This window comes from Siphateles boraxobius, unplaced genomic scaffold, assembly GCF_051911475.1.
Source record: "Siphateles boraxobius isolate OS27281-9 unplaced genomic scaffold, OSU_SipBor_1 29, whole genome shotgun sequence".
Taxonomy (NCBI): Eukaryota; Metazoa; Chordata; class Actinopteri; order Cypriniformes; family Leuciscidae; genus Siphateles; species Siphateles boraxobius.
The window spans coordinates 273-21,442 of NW_027508908.1; the positions used below are offsets into that span (position 1 = coordinate 273).

The 21,170-nt window shown below is 38.6% G+C and overlaps 1 protein-coding gene and 1 long non-coding RNA gene across 10 annotated transcripts; both read left to right on the top strand.

Annotated features, from left to right (window-relative positions):
- The first annotated feature begins 495 nt into the window (after positions 1–495).
- On the top strand, positions 496–20,964 carry peli1a (pellino E3 ubiquitin protein ligase 1a). 9 transcript variants are annotated; one of them, XR_013207735.1, is made up of 8 exons: positions 1,602–1,830; positions 8,453–8,623; positions 11,532–11,661; positions 11,902–12,003; positions 13,258–13,455; positions 14,594–14,782; positions 17,815–19,219; positions 19,462–20,964. XR_013207735.1 is itself a non-coding variant. In XM_077245771.1 (7 exons), the coding sequence occupies exons 2-7, from the start codon at positions 8,553–8,555 to the stop codon at positions 18,457–18,459; spliced, it is 1,335 nt and encodes a 444-aa protein (XP_077101886.1). In that variant the 5' UTR covers positions 496–514; positions 8,453–8,552; the 3' UTR covers positions 18,460–20,964. The 9 variants fall into 9 exon arrangements, 6 of the variants coding, with proteins under 6 accessions (XP_077101886.1, XP_077101881.1, XP_077101885.1 ...); XR_013207736.1 differs by having other exon boundaries at positions 1,626–1,830; positions 17,815–19,102; positions 19,544–20,964; XR_013207737.1 differs by lacking the exon at positions 1,602–1,830 and adding an exon at positions 7,069–7,286 and having other exon boundaries at positions 17,815–19,102; positions 19,544–20,964.
- Positions 15,886–16,492, top strand: LOC143753454 (uncharacterized). Its single transcript, XR_013207738.1, has 3 exons — positions 15,886–15,998; positions 16,235–16,281; positions 16,447–16,492. It is a non-coding gene; the product is annotated as an uncharacterized LOC143753454 (long non-coding RNA).
- Positions 20,965–21,170: the final 206 nt, after the last annotated feature.

Genomic DNA, 21,170 nt, shown 5'->3' on the forward strand with positions numbered 1-21,170 from the left:
TGTGTGTGTGTGTGTGTGTGTGTGTGTGTGTGTGTGTGTATGTGAGAAAGAGAGAGAGAGAGAGAGAGAGAGAGAGAGAGAGGTGTGTGTGTGTGTGTGTGAGAGAGAGAGAGAGAGAGAGAGAGAGAGAGAGTGTGTGTGTGTGTGTGTGTGTGAGAGAAGAGAGAGAGAGAGAGAGAGAGAGAGAGAGAGAGAGAGAGAGAGAGAGTGTGTGTGTGTGAGAGAGAGAGAGAGAGAGAGAGAGAGAGAGAGAGAGAGAGAGTGTGTGTGTGAGAGAGAGAGAGAGAGAGAGAGAGAGAGAGAGAGAGAGAGAGAGAGAGAGAGAGAGAGAGAGAGAGAGAGAGAGAGTCAGACAGATATGAAACAGAACAGATCCGTGATTTCCTCTGCCAGGCTTTGGCTGAATGAGTGAAGTGTTTGAAGCTGTTGCTGTGAGTGAATCTGACTCACTTTAAAGGGTAATTTGGGGATGGCTGGGCTTGACGAGAGACTAAAGGTCACAGCAGAGAAGTGTGTGAGTAAACGCAGGGCTGTTTGTGTTTGTGTGGACTACACCCATGACTACACCTGTGTCTGTTCCACACGCCCTATCACTGCATGACAAACACTCACTCAAACTCGCCAAACAATGATGTCACCCGGGGATTTTATACACCTTTTAAGATCTATTCTATTCTGTTCTATTCTATTTCACTATGTGTCCTCATACAGTCTGTTTGTTCAAATTCAGTCTGCCACATTCTATTCTATTCTATTTTACTATATGTTCTAATCTAGTCTGTTACATTCTATTCTGTTCTATTATGTCATACTACGATATATTATATCTTGTGCTATATATGCCACATTCTATTCTATTATATTATGTTCTTTTCTATTCTGTTTTGCTCTATTTTTTTAAATGTGACAGACTTAATTTGAACAAATAGGTTATATAGAAAATAGTCAGTTTGTTCAAATTCAGTCTGTCACAATCTATTCTACTCTGTTGTTTTTCTATTTCTTCTCATTTGTTCTAATCTAGTTTGTTACATACTCTTCTGCTCTATAAGTCATATTATGCTAGTTTTTATATATTGTAAATATTGTGTGTGTGTGTGTGTGTGTGTGTGTGTGTGTGTGTGTGTGTGTGTGTGTGTGTGTGTGTGTGTATATACAGTATATGCCATTATAGGACACATTCTATTCTATTCAATTCTATTCAATTCAATTCTATTTATTGCTAGATGTTCTAATCTAGTCTGTTACATTCTGTTCTGTTCTATTATGTCATATTGTGTTAAAAGTTTTATATCTTATGCTAATATATGCCACATTATATTATATTCTATTCTAGCTCTGTTCTGTTGTGATACTGATACTTGATACTGTTAATATGAACGTTGAAGTTATAAAATTTCTAAATAACATAGTATAAGTTAGTTATACAATGTCATGCTCCCTATTGTGTGTGAAGGTCACTAACAACAATTTTCTGAGGTAATAAAACTACAAATCCAAAAAATAATGGGTTAGTTCATGATTAATGGCTGGACTGCATTACCCATAGTTCCTGGCGAGGCGTTCTGTGACGTCAGCTCTCTCTCTCTCTCTCTCTCTCTCTCTCTCTCTCTCTCTCTCTCTCTGTCTGTGTGGAGACAGAAGCGAGTGATTCTTTACGTCTGTCAGTACACTGAGACTGCTGGGGACATTACATGATTTCATTTAGACTTTATTCCGACAAACAGAACGACTGTTGTCATTTATTTCCGACAATACCCGAGTCAGTCCAGCTGGAGTTTCTGTAGTTTGGCGCATATCTGAGAAGGCTCACTTAAAGTCTTATTAGAGGTAAGCTTACCTTTAGTGAACGGAACTTAAAGCAGTGTAATAATGGCATATGCAAACGTTTGCAAGAAGCTAGCAAAATGTTCAATTTAACTACCTCTGCAGAAATTAACTAAACTAAAATAAATCCTATGGTTTTATTAGTCTACGAAATATAAATATTAAAAGTAGGTTACTCCGTGTCTGTTTAACCTTGATATGATTCAAAAGAAGGAAAAAAAATGTTTCACAGAGTTATATGCTCCTCTTCACTTCAAGTGCCTGCTTTACCTTCTCTCTTCATATCTGTAGTAGATTAAAATTTTAATCCCATATGTATGACTATACTTTATAGGCTAGCTCAAATATCATTTATTAGTATATACATTCATGCAAAAATCCAGTTTCTTTGTTGTGCACTGCTTTGGTTGTCCCGGATTGAGCAGCAGCGTTGATTGATGGACAGCTGTCATGATATTGTATGATTGTCAGATGTTGTGAGGTTTGAATGCTGCAGGAGTTTATGAATAATTAAGCGTATCGTTTTTCTGAGTGTCTGTGTGAAGAAGAAGAAGAGGGTTAGGATCTTCATCCGGATCAAATCGTCCTTCGCTGGCGCGCGAGTCTCTCATTTCTGACCTTACAAACTCAGTTCAAACATCTCAGGCTACGATACAATTAGCATTACCGAAGTTTTGTAAACACACCCTTACCAAATCATTTTGTGATATCTTAATATTAGACATTGTCACCCAAAAATAACAGAAAAATGAAAAAAGTATCATGAAACAGATAAATAGGCATATGTAAACCACAGAAAAGTTGTTTAAATATTGTTAAATCATTTACATTGTTTATATTCATTTAGTGGATTTTTTCTCAAAACCCCCCACACAAAAAACACAAGCAATATAACAAAAACGCATCCATAAAGATTAACTTTTTTATTTTTATTGAAAGGCTGTTTCATGAAAAGAAAGTCACTCTCTCTGAATAATGAAAACAGCTTGAACATTATATTTATAGTTTTTGTTTACAGTTTTGTTCAATAGTGAAAATTTCCACACTTCCTTTCATTGAAAAAATTGTATGAACTTGTCAGCATTCTGTTAATGTGTGCAAACTCAATGCATAATAAACATTTGAACTAAATGAAGTAAACACACACACACACACACACACACACACACACACACACACACACACACACACACACACAGCATCCCTTCACTGTCTTTGTTCTCCTTATTCCTGTCTTCAGCTCTAGCTGACTCTATTTTCTGCTTCAGCTCAAACTCGGTTGACGGGTCGGTGTCGGGTTGTGTGAGTAAAGCTGAAACACTGCACTGGGTCTGAATCACTGCTGATATACAGACACGCTTCAACTCATTAATGCACTGCAATGAGTGTGTGAAAAGAGCAGGGACGAACGTGTGTGTTATGATGCTTGCTCTATTATACAACATTGATAAAATGGTGTTGTGTAACCAAGATTTCGACTGGACAAGAAAACTTGTCTTTAATGTTTGAACAAAAAAAAAATAGTCTGTGCTGATAGATCTGGAATTTCCTGAAGATTTTGTTGAAAAGGAATCAGTGGGGTTCTATTTTAGAACCTTAGGGTTCTAGACTCCATTTTAAAGAACCATTTATGCCAGAAATACTTTAAATGGTTGCTTAATACTTTAATGTTTAATGGGTTATTTCTGACAAAGCATTTTACATAATTTTACTTAATGAAATAACTTGATAGATAGACAATTTTTGTTGTTGTTTATTTATAATTATTTTATTTGTTTATTTGTTTAGATTAAACTGAGAGGAGTCATAGCACTTGCACATTGTTGTCCAACTGTTAGTTTAACTGCTTCTATATTGTTCTCATTTGTAAGTCGCTTTAGATAAAAGTGGCTACTAAATGAATAAATGTAATGTAATGTAAATGATAGATACTTAATTAATCCTTCTCAGGAAATAAGATTTGTTACAATAGCAGCAACCACATTCAATTCTCACAGACAACATCAATCTATCTTCCTTATACATTCATAAAACAAAAACTTTCACTAAAGCATTCTATAACATATAATATATTAACTAAAACATGTTACATCCTATAATGATAATACTAAAAACAAATACACAAACAAAATAAACTAAAGCATACAACCCCTATTTTAATCATTTTCATATTTTACATTTTAATAACCCCTATTTTAATTAAAACTATTTCCATAAAATGATCCCATTAAAGTTTCTATAAATGAAGCGCCTGACGGAAGACTTTACAGTTATAAAGAAGCTTTTCTTCTGTGATATTTGCATTAGATCCTTTACACAACTTTAACTTTGCATTGTACATGTAGGCCTATACGTTTGAGATAATAAGCCTTTGCGGCATTATCAAAACAGAGAGTTGCACTGCTAAAACAGTGCCGTTAAACACACACTCTTACACACACACAGTAGCCTGGATGAAGTGAATTCAGGCTGTGTAAGGCAGCGTTGAGTGTGTGTCAGCATCAGCGTGGAGGTTGTGTGTCATAAAGCCCCTCTGTTGTGTGACGGTGAAGTCAGCGTTTGACTCGTGCGTCGGGATGGGTGCGTGTATCCAGAGTGAACGAAGCTCTGTGTCGACATACACACCTTCCCTCTCACACACTGACTTACAGAGCTACAGATGTAGACCACACTCTCAGAAAGAATAACACAAAAGCTGCCACATATGTCCATTTATGTACTAATATGTACACCTCTGGTACCAGTATGTACCTTTGAAGTACTAATAAGCACTCATCCGGTACAAAGGTGTACCTTTTGAAAAGGAACCGCCTCCAGTGACAGCTTTTGTACCTTTTTTTCTGAGTGTATTGCTGATACTTTGGGTTTTTGTCAATCTCACTTTAAAATAGGCCTGTACTTAATTCTCTCTTTTTGAGCAATAATAGCTTCATTTATTAGTCAGCATGAAAGAGAATTTGTGATAGTCTTTTCTTAACTATTGTGACGTATATAATAATGAAACGGCTTCACAAACAAGAATAAATGTAGGGCGGGGCTTGATTTTGTGAGGGATTGATTGGATGGTTGTGGTTTGCTATTGGTGGATCTGATGTGAGTGACAGGTTGCCCCGCACTCGTCATCATAGAAGTTACTTTGATTAAAGATTACGATATGAATTTAAAAAAAATATATATGCACGGATTAATCATTTATAATAGATACAGCTATATTCCGTTATAAAATGAGAATTATCAATTTTGATTTCATTGTGACTTTAAGAAGTTAACTTTGCTTAACCGTGAACAGTGTGAGGAAAATAATTATGGCCGTAGGCGTAAAACGAAGGTTTAAAGTTCCCCTGTGGTGAAAATTAAGTTTTTAATGTTGTTTATATGTCTATGTGGTGTTTTTAATGTGCTACAAAGACAAACCATGTGTAAATTCATAAGTCGACACCATTGCTGAGTATTTTCTGCTTAAAACTGCAGTGAACCAAAGACAGTCTTAAAAACAGTTTGAAATCGCTGGTGTTTCTGTAACCAATCAGATCAATGTGTGATCGTCAACGAGTGGATCTCTGAGCTGCTGTGAGTAAGTGGAGGCGGGGCTCATTTGCATATTCATAGAACCCCGTATACTAAATGAGGCAAGGGTGTAGAGTTACATTCAAGATATTTTAAGGCATGCTGACATTTTTTTCAAGTAAAAAACGTTTAAATATGTAATTTCGGCGATCAAAGATGAGTTTTAAGGCATACAATGATTGAATACAGGGGGACTTTAAAATGAAGACCAAGCAGAGGTCACTGATTCGGAAATGGGCGGGGCCAACATTGCCCGCAATTTGACTTAAGCAAATCACTTTTGCCGAATGAAGACAACGTGATTAATATTCATGAGTCCATCAATTAAAGGGATAGTTCACCCAAAAATGAAAATTCTGTCAGTATTTACTCACCCTCATGTTGTTCCAACCCCGTAAGACCTTCGTTCATCTTCGGAACACGAATTAAGATATTTTTGATTAAATCTGAGCGCTGGATCACTCCTCCATACTAGTCCATAGGCTTCTTGAGGGATTGAAACTTGCCGGCCTCGAAAAGTTATTAAAGAAATCGTTAAAATAGTACAAAGTGACTACAGTGGCTCAATATAAAGTTTATCAAGCGACGAGAATACTTTTTGTGCGCAAAACAAACATAAATAACGACTTTATTTCAACTATTCATTTCCTTCTCTGTGGGCCTCTAGTCAGTTAAACTAGTGTAATTGTGTAGAGCTACGTCACATGTAGGCTCACTATTGGCCGACGTTGGTCATGTGGGTGATCCGTGTGACGTACAACAACAGAAGCGTACGCTGTTAAACCTGACTCGAGGCCCACAGAGAAGGAAATTAATAGTTGTAATGTCGTTATTTTTTTTTTTTTGCGCACAAAAAGTATTCTCGTCAATTAAGTTAAATTCAAATAATTAACCAGCCGATTGTTTCGCGCGACAGAAGCGATCTACCTGAGGGAAGAAAAGACCAAAAAGAGATGTCCTTGACTACTGTAAGTTAATGTTAAATAGATAAAAATAAACTTTTCATTCGTTGGTTTAAACTATTTTCAGTATTATTTAGGCTTTATTAGGCTATAAAAATGAATGCATCATGCTTCCTAAAAGTTCGTAAATATTCAAGTCCCATATATGAATGTCTCTATCATTACTTGTTATTGCTTTTATAAGTGATCAGAAAATTTTCACCTGGTGTGCAACAACATGACACCCTAGCAACCCCTCTTAGCAACTGCCTAGCTATCTTTATCTTTAACCCAAACGCTACACCGGACCAGAAGTCTCAGCTAAACTTGTACACGCGCAGGTGTGTGTTTAGATGCTCAGAAATGGGTCATAAATCACAGTTCCTCATTACCAAACATGCATACTTTAAAGAGCACGCGCCCAGAGAGGTGTGTGTTAGTGTGTGTCCTACATTTGTGTGTACTGTGTTGCCGTGGAAACACTGCACAGTGTTGTAATCGGCTGGCAAGAGTGCAAAGTGTCTCCTGTATTCTGAGCAAATGTCTGGCATGGATACAGGGACACTCGCGCACACACACACACACACACACACACACACACACACACACACACACACACACACACACGCACACACACACACACACACACACACACACACACACACACACACACACACACACACACACACACACACACACACACTGCCTTTTGAGCTCACTGTTTGTCCGTTAGAAACATATCTGGCTTTGTGAGTTTAGGTTAGTGTGTGTGTGTGTGTGAGAGAGAGAGAGAGAGAGTGAGGCAAGGATGAGGTGAAGAGTTTATTCACACGAAGTCGGGGTGTTTCTGTGAGTGGATGATGAAGTGCTGGATCAGAGATCAGTGTTTCTGAGTCTCTGCTCATTCATTCAGTCCTGCAGGAGAGAGAGAGAGCACGGATGAAGGAGGAGGTTCTGCACATTTACACACGTGTGTGTGTGTGTGTGTGTGTGTGTGTGTGTGTGGCTTGCTGTTAGTTATGAAGTTGCTGAAAAAATTAATCGCACAGTTGCCTTACTCCAATACTCTGTACACACAACTTTGTATCTTTCTGATGTTATGCTTGTGTTTATGTTTGTCTGTTGTTTAGTTCTTGTTTACATTTGTTTGTTTGTTGATTTGTCCTTGATTTATTTTTATGTTTTTTTTTCTTATTTATGTTTGTTGTTTTGTAGTTGTGTTTATGGTTGTTGGTTTGTTTGTTGATTTGCAATTGTGTTTCTTCGTTGATTGATGTGTATGTTTGCTGCTTTACATTTTTATGTTCATTTATTGTTTGGCTCATTTGTGCTGCGTTACATTTTTATTTATGTTTGTTTTCATTTGTTGCTTTCAATTGTTGTGCTGGTTTGTTTGTTCGATGTTTGTTGAATTTGAATAGTTTTTGTGTTTGCTGGTTATTTCGTGCTTTACATTTTTTATTGTTTTGTTTGTTGTTTAAATTTTTTGCTTTGCGCGTTGAGTTGTTGGTGTGTTTGTTGCTTCACACATTTAGTTTAGTTTTGTTTATTTGTTTGTTGCATTGCACTTGTGTATGTGTGCGTGTGTGTGTTTTGGTTTAAACATGTATGGCTGTTTTATAGTTATGTTTACCCTGGTGATTGTGGCTGTAAGAGTTGATGTTTTTGTGTCAGAAAGGTGATGTCTGTCTCCTGCTATTTTTATGTTTGTGGTTTTTATCGCGTGTCAACATGACTGACTTTCGTGACCGCTTGACCCTGACGGAGCAAAACAACACTGATGCCAGCCCGCGCTGAGAGGAAGTGAAACCATCTCAGAGATATTTGTGCTTCATATTTTGAAGACCTCTTTACTTTTACTTGTTATTGGACTCTTTGTTTATTCTCTTTCGACAATTCATAATATATTATATATTGTTGCACTATAGTCTCAGTGACGCCTCCCTACAGGTGCGAATAAGACTTGCATCGCTAACATTCAAGGCTTTAGATGTTGTGCTACTTTACAATGCGTGTATTATGAGAACGATCTGTGACCTAACACAGGCATCTGTTGCTTAGTCATGCGTTTAGGGCCACAGATTAATAACATAACCTGTGTTTTCATATGTTTGCAGATGTCTTCTGATAAGGCCGTGATGGTGGAGCTCTGAGGAAGGAAGATCAAGAAAGGCAAAAGACATTTCAGAGGAAGTGTTTGAGCAGAAGATACGAGCGATGTTGTCCCCCGAGCAGGAGCTGCTGAGCTCGTCTAAACCCGTCAAATACGGAGAGCTCGTCATCCTTGGGTAAGGTTTGCATTCATGCTTTAGCAAGTCTTACTAATGCAAGATTGTGCTCCAGCGGTTTTGTTTTCTGCAAGGCTACAACGGCTCTCTGTAATTTATTTGATCAAAGCTGAATTTTCAGCATCATTACTCCAGTCCTCAGTGTCACATGATCCTTCAGAAATCACTCTAATATGATGATTTGATGCTCAAGAAACATTTCTGATTATTTTTAATGTTGATATTTCAATTTTCATTTTTAAAGGAACCGTGATACATTTTATTTTTCAGGATTACTTGATAAGAATGTTCAAAAGAACTGCATTTATGTGTAATAGAATCTTTTGTAACATTATAAATGTCTTTACTGTAATTTTTTATCTTTTGATCAATTTAATTTATCCTTGATGAAAAAGAATGTTTATTTTTTTGTGTGACCCCAAATGTTTGAACAATAGTCAATGCGAGTGAATAAATGAATGTATCAGTGAATGAAGTGAGCAAATGAATGAATCAGTGAATGAAGTGAGTGAATGAATGAATCAGTGAATGAAGTGAGTGAATGAAGTGAGTGAATTAATGAATCAGTGAATGAAGTGAGTGAATGAATGAATCAGTGAATGAAGTGAATGAATGAATGAATCAGTGAATGAAGTGATCGAATTAATGAATCAGTGAATGAAGTGAGCGAAAGAATGAATCAGTGAATGAAATGAGCAAATCAATTAATGAATCAGTAAATGAAGTGATCGAATGAATGAATCAGTGAATGAAGTGAGCGAATGAATTAATCAGTGAATGAAGTGAGCAAATAAATGAATCAGTGAATGAAGTGAGCGAATGAATGAATCAGTGAATGAAATGAGCAAATCAATTAATGAATCAGTAAATGAAGTGATCGAATGAATGAATCAGTGAATGAAGTGAGCGAATGAATGAATCAGTGAATGAAGTGAGCAAATAAATGAATCAGTGAATGCAGTGAGCGAATGAATGAATCAGTGAATGAAGTGAGCAAATAAATGAATCAGTAAATGAAGTGAGCGAATGAATCTATCAGTGAATGAAGTGAGCAAATAAATGAATGAATCAGTGAATGAAGTGAGTGAATGAATGAATCAGTGAATGAAGTGAGTGAATGAAATAATCAGTGAATGAAGTGAGTGAATGAATGAATCAGTGAATGAAGTGAGCGAATGAATGAATCAGTGAATGAAGTGAGCGAATGAATGAATCAGTGAATGAAGTGAGCGAAGTGAGCGAATGAATGAATCAGTGAATGAAGTGAGCGAATGACTGAATCAGTGAATAAAGTGAGCGAATAAATGAATCAGTGAATGAAGTGAGCGAATAAATGAATCAGTGAATGAATCAGCGAATGAATGAATCAGTGAATAAGGTGAGTGAATAATTGAATCAGTGAATGAAGTGAGTGAATGAATGAATCAGTGAATGAAGTGAGCGAATGATTGAATCAGTGATTGAAGTGAGTGAATGACTGAATCAGTGAATAAAGTGAGCGAACAAATGAATCAGTGAATGAAGTGAGCGAATAAATGAATCAGTGAATGAATCAGCGAATGAATGAATCAGTGAATGAAGTGAGCGAATGATTGAATCAGTGAATGAAGTGAGCGAATGACTGAATCAGTGAATAAAGTGAGCGAATAAATGAATCAGTGAATGAAGTGAGCGAATAAATGAATCAGTGAATGAATCAGCGAATGAATGAATCAGTGAATAAGGTGAGTGAATAATTGAATCAGTGAATGAAGTGAGTGAATGAATGAATCAGTGAATGAATCAGCGAATGAATGAATCAGTGAATGAAGTGAGCGAATGATTGAATCAGTGAATGAAGTGAGCGAATGACTGAATCAGTGAATAAAGTGAGCGAATAAATGAATCAGTGAATGAAGTGAGCGAATAAATGAATCAGTGAATGAATCAGCGAATGAATGAATCAGTGAATAAGGTGAGTGAATAATTGAATCAGTGAATGAAGTGAGTGAATGAATGAATCAGTGAATGAAGTGAGCGAATGAATGAATCAGTGATTGAAGTGAGCGAATGACTGAATCAGTGAATAAAGTGAGCGAATAAATGAATCAGTGAATGAAGTGAGCGAATAAATGAATCAGTGAATGAATCAGCGAATGAATGAATCAGTGAATAAGGTGAGTGAATAATTGAATCAGTGAATGAAGTGAGTGAATGAATGAATCAGTGAATGAAGTGAGCGAATGATTGAATCAGTGATTGAAGTGAGCGAATGAATGAATCAGTGAATGAAGTGAGTGAATGAATGAATCAGTGAATGAAGTGAGTGAATGAATGAATCAGTGAATGAAGTGAGTGAATGAATGGATCAGCGAATGAAGTGTGCCAATGAATGAATCAGTGAATGAAGTGACCAAATTAATGAATCAGTGAATGAAGTGAGCAAATGAATGAATTAATCAGTGAATGAAGTGAGTAAATGAATGAATGAATCAGTGAATGAAGTTAACGAATGAATGAATCCGTGAATGAAGTGAGCAAATAAATGAATAAATCAGTGAATGAAATGAGTGAATGAATGAATCAGCGAATGAAGTGAGCGAATGAATGAATCAGTGAATAAAGTCAGCAAATAAATGAACCAGTGAATGAAGTGTGAATGAATGAACCAGTGAATAAAGTGAGTGAATGAATGAATCAGTGAGTGAAGTGAGTGAATGAATGAATCAGTGAGTGAAGTGAGTGAATGAATGAATCCGTGAATGAATGAATCAGAGAATGAAGTGAGCAAATTAATGAATTAATCAGTGAATGAATGAATCAGAGAATGAAGTGAGAGACTGAATGAATCAGTGAATGAAGTGAGTAAATGAATGAATCAGTCAATGAAGTGAGAAAATGAATGAATCAGATTGTGTTTACCTCACAGCTACAACGGCTCTCTGCCGAACGGAGACCGGGGCAGAAGGAGAAGCCGCTTCGCACTGTTAAAGAGACCCAAAGCCAACGGGGTCAAACCCAGCACCGTCCACAGCACATGCAGTCCGCAGACCGCCAAGGTACACCCGTTTACACGATCATCACTTTTATATGACTTTAAAAGTTGTATTGCTCATTCATATGTGTCATATTGGATCTGCACAAGCCGAGTGTTTAAATGTGAGCTTTTTTCTTTATCAACCCTCACCATCTAAGGCATGTTAACTCATGTAGCATGGAACACATTTATCGTATCCTCGCGTTTCTCTGTCATCTGTTACTCCTGCCTGCTCATGACAAGGGTTTTGGTGTTTCTACAGGCCATCAGCAACAAAGACCAGCACAGTGTCTCGTACACACTGTCCCGAGCGCAGACGGTGGTGGTGGAGTACACACACGACAGCAGCACTGACATGTTTCAGGTGCGTTTTTTGTTTGCTGGATTTGTGCCATAACCAAGCATGCAATAGCTGTCATTTCAGCTTCTTGGTTAACTATAGACCCGATATAGTCCGGCTATGAGTAACCCACTTCTAGCCAACATAACCTTGAGTTTGGTTACATGTTGTTTTTGCCAAAATAACTTGTGAGATGTATGATATTCCATCATGTAAGCTAAGTCAACAGGTATTACAAGGTGTTTGGTTTCATTTCTATGACATGTTCTGTGCGTAGCCTGTGCATCTATTCTCGGGTTATGGTTTAGACGTCTATTCAATTTTCACCGACAGCCCAAATTTTGCCTTGTTTTAGCCTAGACGTCTGTGTCTGGAAAGCTATTAGATGTCTTTTAAACGCAAAATTGCTTTCTGGGAACCTATGGAAGCTTGTTTCCGGCACCAAAAAAAAGAACATAAATTAATTGCGACTTTTTATCTGACTTTTTATCGCAATTGCGAGTTTATATCTCACAATTCGTTAGACAATTATATCTTAATCAATTATATACAATTATATCTCACAATTCACAAGTTATAAAGTCTGAATTGCAAGAGATAAACTTGCAATTCTGACTTTTTTTCCCAGAATTGCGAGATATAAACTTTATTACATCTAATTGCGAGTTTATATCTCACAATTCGGACTTTATAACTTGCTATTGCGAGTTTATATTACGCAATTCTAAATCCCAAGATAAAAAGTTGCAATTACCTTTTTCATTTTTCATCCAGTGGCGGAAACAAGCTTTCATAGTTCTTTATTTGCATCCTTTGAACAAGTGATGCACCGATTTTTTTTTTTTTTACCGAAACACCAAAAACAAAATTAACTCCTTCCCCGCCATTGACTGAACTTTCCTTCATTTGTGACACCGAGCTCTATTACACATCTTCTGAAAGAGTCCAGAATCTCTTGATCAAAACACAGGAGAAGACGCAGAAACAAGCGATAGCAAATGTAATCATATGCATGTATAAAATAGCGCGATTATCAATAATAAACGGCATATAAATCAAAACTGCCTAATGTTACTGAATGAAATGTCGACCCAGGACGACCTTAGTGGGTTTAATTTATCTTGACTGGATTTCCCTTTTTTATGTCTTTTTATTCTGTCTTTCAAACACCCACATATAAGCATTCTTTAAGCACTGAAAGTTGACCATATTGATATCAGTCTGATTTTGCTCATTTCGTCATTGCACAAACCCTATAAAAACATCCTTCTTTTGCAGATCGGCCGGTCCACTGAAAGCCCCATTGATTTTGTGGTATTGGACAATGCGCCTGGTTGTCACGGTAACAGCGACACGCTGTCGTCTCAGAGCACCATCTCGCGGTTCGCGTGTCGGATCGTGTGTGAGCGAGACCCGCCGTACACCGCGCGCATCTACGCCGCCGGCTTCGACTCGGCCAAAAGCATCTTCCTGGGGGTGGGTCAAACACACTCTCTTCCTCTCTAACAGTCTTTCACACTCATCCATCCATCCATCCATCCGTTCCACGATGCATTCATGTGTTCACTGATCCTGGAGAGCTGAAAATGAACAAGTGAGTGAGTGAACAAATGCAAGAGAATGATCGACACTACCGTTCATAAGTTTGGGTCGGAATGATTTTTTTTATGTTTTTGAAAGAAATCTTCATTATAATTTAAAATAAGTTTTCTATGTGAATATACTGTAAAATATATATTTTTTCTGTGATCAAAGCTGAATTTTCAGCATCATTTCTTCGGTGATTTGATGCTCAAGAGACATGTCTGATTATTGTTGATATTTCACTTCATATTTTTGACAAAAATAAAATAAAGGATTCTTTGATAAATGAAAAAGTTCAAAAGAAAGAAAGACATTATAAATGTTTTTACTGTCACTTTTGATCAATTTTATGCATTCTTGATGAAAAAGTATTAGTTTATATTTTTTTATTTTTTTACTGACCCCAAACTTTTGAACTGTAGTCTATGTGAGGGAATAAATGAATGAATCAGTAAATGAATTGAGCGAATGAATGAATCAGTGAATGAAGTGAGCGAATTAATGAATCAGTGAATGAAGGGAGCGAATCAATGAATCAGTGAATGAAGTGAGCGAATCAATGAATCAGTGAATGAAGTGAGCGAATCAATGAATCAGTGAATGAAGTGAGCGAATGAATGAATCGGAGAATAATGTGAGTGAATGAATGAACCACTGAATAAAGTAAGTAAATCAATGAATCAGTGACTAAAGTGAATGAATGAATCAGTGAATGAAGTGAGTGAATGAATGAATCAGTGAATGAAGTGAGCGAGTGAATGAATTGGAGAATGATGTGAGTGAATGAATGAACCACTGAATAAAGTAAGTAAATCAATGAATCAGTGAATAAAGTGAGTGAATGAATAAACCAGTGAATAAAGTGAGTGAATGAATCAGTGAATGAATGATCCACTGAATAAAGTAAGTGAATGAATGAATCAGTGAATAAATTGAGTGAATCAATAAACCAGTGAATAAAGTGAGTGAATGAATGAATCAGTGAATCAGAACGAATGCGTGAATGAGCCTGTTTTCCCTCTGTCCTCAGGAGAAAGCGGCGAAGTGGTGGTGCGCTGACGGGCAGATGGACGGTCTGACCACGAACGGCGTGCTGGTGATGCGCCCGCGACACGGCTTCACCTGCGAGTCCAAGCCGAGCGCCTGGAGGGAGATCTCGGTGTGCGGGAACGTCTTCACACTGCGAGAGACACGATCGGCTCAGAAACCCGGCAAACTGGTGAGAGTTCCTCAAAGACGAAGATTTACATGATTTCATAGACTTTCTGATTAAACTTACAACCAAAGTGAGGGCCGAGAATCACTGAGCCATAATGAAATGCTCCGAAACAAGGTCAAAACTTCACCATAGCGACATTTTGGTGATGCACAGAGAAACATTAGGGTAAGATTTCCTTGTTGTGTTTCTCAAACGTCACCATGACAACAAAATTCCCACCGTCCTTATCTGGAATCTCACACACACATACACACACACATACACACACACACCAGAAGCGTTGTTCAGTTTTCCAGTGTGAATAAGAGTTTTTTGTATTTGTGTATCTTTTCAATCAGCGAAAGCCCACAGAGAGTACATGAGCACAAAGCTTGTGTCGTGTCGTGTCCTGTGTGTGTGTGTGTGTGTGTTTGTGTGTGTGTGTGTGTGTGTTTGTGCTGTTGTGCGTGATATGACTCCCGTCCGACTGGAATGTTTGTTGTGTTGTTAAATCTGGTCTCCATGGCGTCAGAAGGCCTGTCCGTAACCTCGCCATGCAGCTTTTTTTCTGGATGCTCAGTGTGTGAGAATGAGACGTTATGAAATGACAGTCGCTGGTAAACAACAGTTCTGAACATCTCTTAGTTCCTGGATCCTGTATTTCTCAATATGTGTTCAGCAGAATTGTATAGCTCATAATGGGTCTTATTTAATCTATATTGAATCTATATAAGTTGAATCTCACAAACAAATCATTATTTCACCCAAAATCAAATAAATAAATAAATAAAAATTGTTTCACGTAAACAGCATGAAAATGAAAATTTTGGGTGTGTGTCTGTCTGAGATGTGGAGATGTGTGTGTGTGTCTATCTGAGATGTGGAGATGTGTGTGTGTGTCTGTCTGAGATGTGGAGATGTGTGTGTGTGTCTATCTGAGATGTGGAGATGTGTGTGTGTGTCTGTCTGAGATGTGGAGATGTGTGTGTGTGTCTGTCTGAGATGTGGAGATTTGTTTGTGTGTGAGTTTGTCTGAGATGTGGAGATGTGTGTGTGTGTGTGTGTGTGTGTGTGTGTGTGTGTGTGTCTGTCTGAGATGTGTGTCTGTCTGAGGTGTGGAGATGTGTGTGTGTCTGTCTGAGATGTGTGTGTGTGTGTGTGTGTGTGTGTGTGTGTGTGTGTGTGTGTGTGTGTCTGTGTGTGTGTGTGTGTCTGTCTGAGATGTGGAGATGTGTGTGTGTCTGTCTGAGATGAGTGTGTGTGTCTGTCTGAGATGTGGAGATGTGTGTGTGTCTGTCTGAGGTGTGTGTGTGTGTGTGTGTGTGTGTGTGTGTGTGTGTGTGTGTGTGTGTGTGTGTGTGTGAGATGTGGAGATATGTGTGTCTGTCTGAGATGTGGAGATGTGTGTGTGTCTGTCTGAGATGAGTGTGTGTGTCTGTCTGAGATGTGGAGATGTGTGTGTGTCTGTCTGAGATGTGTGTATGTGTGTCTGTCTGAGATGTGTGTGTGTGTGTGTGTGTGTGTGTGTGTGTGTGTGTGTGTGTGTGTGTGTGTGTGTGTGTGTGTGTGTGTGTGTGTGTGTGTGTGTGTGTGATGTGGAGATGTGTGTCTGTCTGAGATGTGAGATGCGTGTTTCTGTCTGAGGTGTGTGTGTGTGTGTGTGTGTGTGTGTCTGAGATGTGGAGATGTGTGTGTGTCTGTCTGAGATGTGGAGATGCGTGTTTCTGTCTGAGATGTGTGTGTGTGTCTCTGTCTGAGATATGTGAGACAGAAAACCCGAGGTGACGCTGGGAGGTTTCTCTGGATATCTTGTGCTCTCTAAACAGTGGATGTGGTTTGGATTTGTTCCACTATGACTCTGTATGAACTCACTGTACGTTTACTGACTCACTGTGTGATCATGTTTGAAGTGCATGCGGATTCATGAGTAAATAAGAGCGTCATCTAGTGGCCGCTTACAGTCCGTGCAGATTGACCTTTACTTAACTCCTCTGAAAGTAACCATTCTATTAGGCAGGATTATTAATCGTTTGATATCTGACAATTTTATGATTATTCTGATTAGATTATTAACAGAAGTGGCTGTTTTCCCATATGTCAGTTCCAAATGCCTTCCATGTCAAAGGACAATGAACACCTGAATATATAAAATATATGAAAACTAATGTTCAAATAACTATGTAGCTATACGTTCTAGGGGTGTAACAATATATCATGTCACAATATATCGCAATACAAAAATGCAACAATATGTATTGTAGGTAGTGACAATATTTATTGAGTATAGTTCACCCAGAATGAAAATTTGTGTGTGAGAAAAAAAAAATCAAGTTTACAGAGTTTTAGTGTCAGTACTACATGAAACTACAATATAATGTTGAACATAATGTAATGCAGTGGGGGAATATTTGTAGGTCCCGAATCCTGATAATGCCAATGTCTTATTTTACCAGTTAAAAGAGGCCTACATTATTTAAAATATATCTAGTCAGTGCAAACATATTCGTCTAAAATAATTCTGTATTTTCAGCTTCAGAATGATGAATATTTTTATTCTGGTGTCACTATTGTCCTGTGCTTTGTGTTACCAGCACCAAGTCCAAGTTTTAAGTTTATTTATAGAGCACAATATCAGAACAATATCAGGATACACAAACAAATACAGTAGAAAATGTCCTATTCATTTACAGCCACAATGTAATACCCAATTTAGCATATTAATCAACAGTGCATTTTTTGTTAACCTTTTCCCATAAGTCTTGGAGTATCACAAAAATATCGTATTGTGAGTTCAGTATCATGATATGTATCGAATCGTGACATGAGGGTATCGTTACACTCCTAACTGCCCCCTAAGTTAATAATGATCAATCAAAACTAACTTTAACTGGACAATAACTTTATTCTAGAGCTGCTGTAAAGCCAAAACAATCTCTGTTACTTTAATTTCCTGTTATCACTGTAAAGCTGCTTTGAAACAATCTATATTGTTAAAAGTGCTATATAAATGAAGGTGACTTGACTTGACCAATTCGTTCTACTTCTCTCTCTAGGTTGAAAACGAGTCTCAGGAGTTGACGGACGGCACGTTAATCGATCTGTGCGGCGCGACTCTCCTGTGGCGTTCGGCTGAAGGCCTGTCCCGCACGCCGACCCTCAAACACCTGGAGGAGCTCCGGCGCGAGCTGAACGCGGCTCGACCTCAGTGTCCCGTGGGCCTGCGAACACTCGCCTTCCCCAGCACAGATCGCTCCTTCATCGGCCCGGCCCACGACGACCAGCCCTGGGCCTACCTGCACTGCGGACACGTGCACGGGTACCACGCCTGGAGGGGGCGCCGAAGGGTCCCGAACGAGGGCTCGACCGAGGAGGAGGACGACGAGTCTGAGGCGAAAGACGAGGCGGAGCATGTGCCGCTGAGGGCGGGCGAGAGAGAGTGTCCGCTGTGCCGAACGCGAGGTTTATACGTGCCGCTCAAACTGGGCCGTGAGTCGGGCTTCTACCTGGACGGGGCGCCCCCGACGCACGCCTTAAACCCCTGCGGACACGTGTGTTCAGAGCGGACCGCGGCCTTCTGGAGCAAACTGATGCTGCCGCACGGGGCGCACGGGTTTTACCCCGCGTGTCCGTTCTGCATGAGGCCTCTCGCGCGCGAGGGCAAGGTCGCCAGACTGATCTTTCAGGGGGCGCTGGACTGAGTGCGTGTGTGTTTTTAAGACTTGTACGTGCCAAACCCTCAGATTTTCCCACAAGCCATCTGTTCTCTGCACTGCCAGCTGTCTGACCGGACGCACATCCAGTAGTTTTCTGTTAAAAGTCACTGTGCTTGAGTTGTCCTGCAAAAACTAACATTAAAGTCAGCATGAAATCAAAATCGAGACTGATTTTTCAGGTGCCGCTGGACTGTGTGTGCGTGTGTTTTTAAGACTCTTACATGCCGAACACACACATTCAGCTCTCTGGTTTTCCCACAAGCCATCTGTTCTCTGCACTGCCAGCTGTCTGACCGAATGGAGCGATAGACATTCGTCAAACATTCAGTAGTTCTGTCAAGTGTCTAGACCACTATCGTCAAATACGATTGACAATTAGCATGCAGTTTAGATTGGCGGTATGGTTCTGTTCTGGGCAAGAACAAGCGGTCTAGCATGGATAAGAGCAGGGAGAGCAGCAATATCCCCCCTTAGGATAAACAGAGCAGAACCAACATGAATGTATTGCAGATATCATTAATTCTTAATTAATAATGTGTGTGTGTGTGTGTTTAAGACTTGTACGTCCCACAAGCCATCTACTGCCAGTTGTCTGACCGGACGCACATTCAGTAGTTTTCTGTTAAAAGTCACTGTGCTTGATAGTGTTGACAAAAGTACCGACTTTGGTACCAAGTCGGTACTGAAATTTTAAAAATGTGACGCTTTGAGCGCTGTTGATTAGAGTCGTAAACACCTGTGATTGGCCATTGTTCTCACACGCTCATCGGATATGTCTTTTATTGGCTACAATGATCAGCGCTTCAAAAACATGTTGTATAGATCAATGACGCTCTTCTCCAAGCGCTTACACAGATACACACGGGAGCGTTTGAAAGCAGGACCGGTCCGCTGATTGTGCTTTCAAAAGCCCCCGCTCCTGTTTTTTAAAACGCTTTCAAACACTTCGGTGTGCTCGCAAACGCTCCCGTGCGTTGATCATTGTAGCCAATCACAGACATATCTGATGAGCGCATGAACACAATGGCCAATCAGAGGCGTTTACGAGTCCACTCAACAGCGCTCAAAGCGTCACATTTTTTAAATTTCAGTACCGACTTGGTAGCGAAGTCTGTACTTTAGACAACACTAGGGCTGCGTTCCAGTCCAAAATTTGCCATGCCGTTCACTCGCTAACTTCCCTCCGTCTCGTTCATTGCTTACGTTGCATGAGTGCCCACTACTGCCGGAAACGAATTTGATTGCTTCATATCTTCTCTGAAATTGTTAAAAAACAAAAAGTCATTAACATGTGTAAAATATTTTGATATAATTTTTGGTTCCCCTGCTACCAATTATTGTTTCTCGTTTTTTTGTAATATTGTATGCTATGTTGGATACTTGTTCTATCTGCAATAAAAAATAAAAAAAATAATAAAAAAAACTACTGCCGGAAACTTTGCCATAGGCTGAATTGGAACGTGCTCAGCCCTTGATCACTTAGAATCCACTAAGGGGTTGATTTATTTTTATTTTTATTTTTTTCCCTTACGAAATTATTTAATGCAGCATTCTATATGTATATAAGTGTGTTTGAGTTGTTTACTTTTTTCCCTTAATAATTAATATATCATAGAGTTGTTTGTGGTGGGTTAAATTAAACGCAACATACGTTGACGTCACAATCGTGTTGCATTGTGGTATATGGAGCTGCATGAAGTGTACATATGAAGTAGACTCGCTCCCTCGGTCCAAATCGAGGGAGTGAGGGTCTGTACATATAAACTTCCCTCGTCCACTTCACCAAGTGGAACGAACTTCAAAATGGAAAATTGACAAAGATTAATAAATGCTGCATAAGTGCAGTCCATTATAAATTCATGCTAATAAATGTAGTTAACTAATGAACCTTATTGTAGTGTTACCCTTATTTCTAATGGCATTTTGCAATATTTATTATAAATTATTTTTGCACATCATTATTATCTCAGAGAAGAGATGTTGCCCCTCTCTCTTCTCTTATGATGCGTTTACTGTCATGAGGGCGGGGCTACCTGTCAATCACATCAGATCCACCAATAGCAAACCACAACCCAGTCAATTCCCCACGGACAAAAGCAAGCCCCGCCCTACATTTGTTCTTGTTCCAGAAGCAGTTCCACTTGGATATATACGTCACATAAGGAAGAAAAGACTCCAACTTGTGTTTCATGCCGACTTTAATGTTCCTTATAAGAAGAGTGGTTGTGAATCTGAACGTTATGAATACACTTCAGTGGATGTGTAAACCTGTTTTCTGAAATGTTCTGCATTGCTTTCCTTTCATTTGTGCTTGCTGTTTAAAAATGTCATCACCTTGAAAAATGCCAATGATTTTCGTCAACGGCGAGTTCGAAATGAGGTTATGTTATAATGTATATATACTAAATCTGTTGTTGTTGTTGCATTTTCTCAGAAATGTTTTTGTATCATTCTTAAAGAATAAAGATAATAGCTCATATTTCAATAAAACCCTGAGCACTTTTCCACTTTCCAAAATTATAAAATGGCCAGACAAGATATAATAAAGCTGAATAAATGAACAAACACAAAGACATAATAAATAAAAATAATAATGAATGAATGACAGAAAAAACAATGAAAGAAAGAACAAAGAAATTAATTAAAATAAATCAGAACAAATTACTCTTTTTATTTTACACCAAGCAAAAAGACAA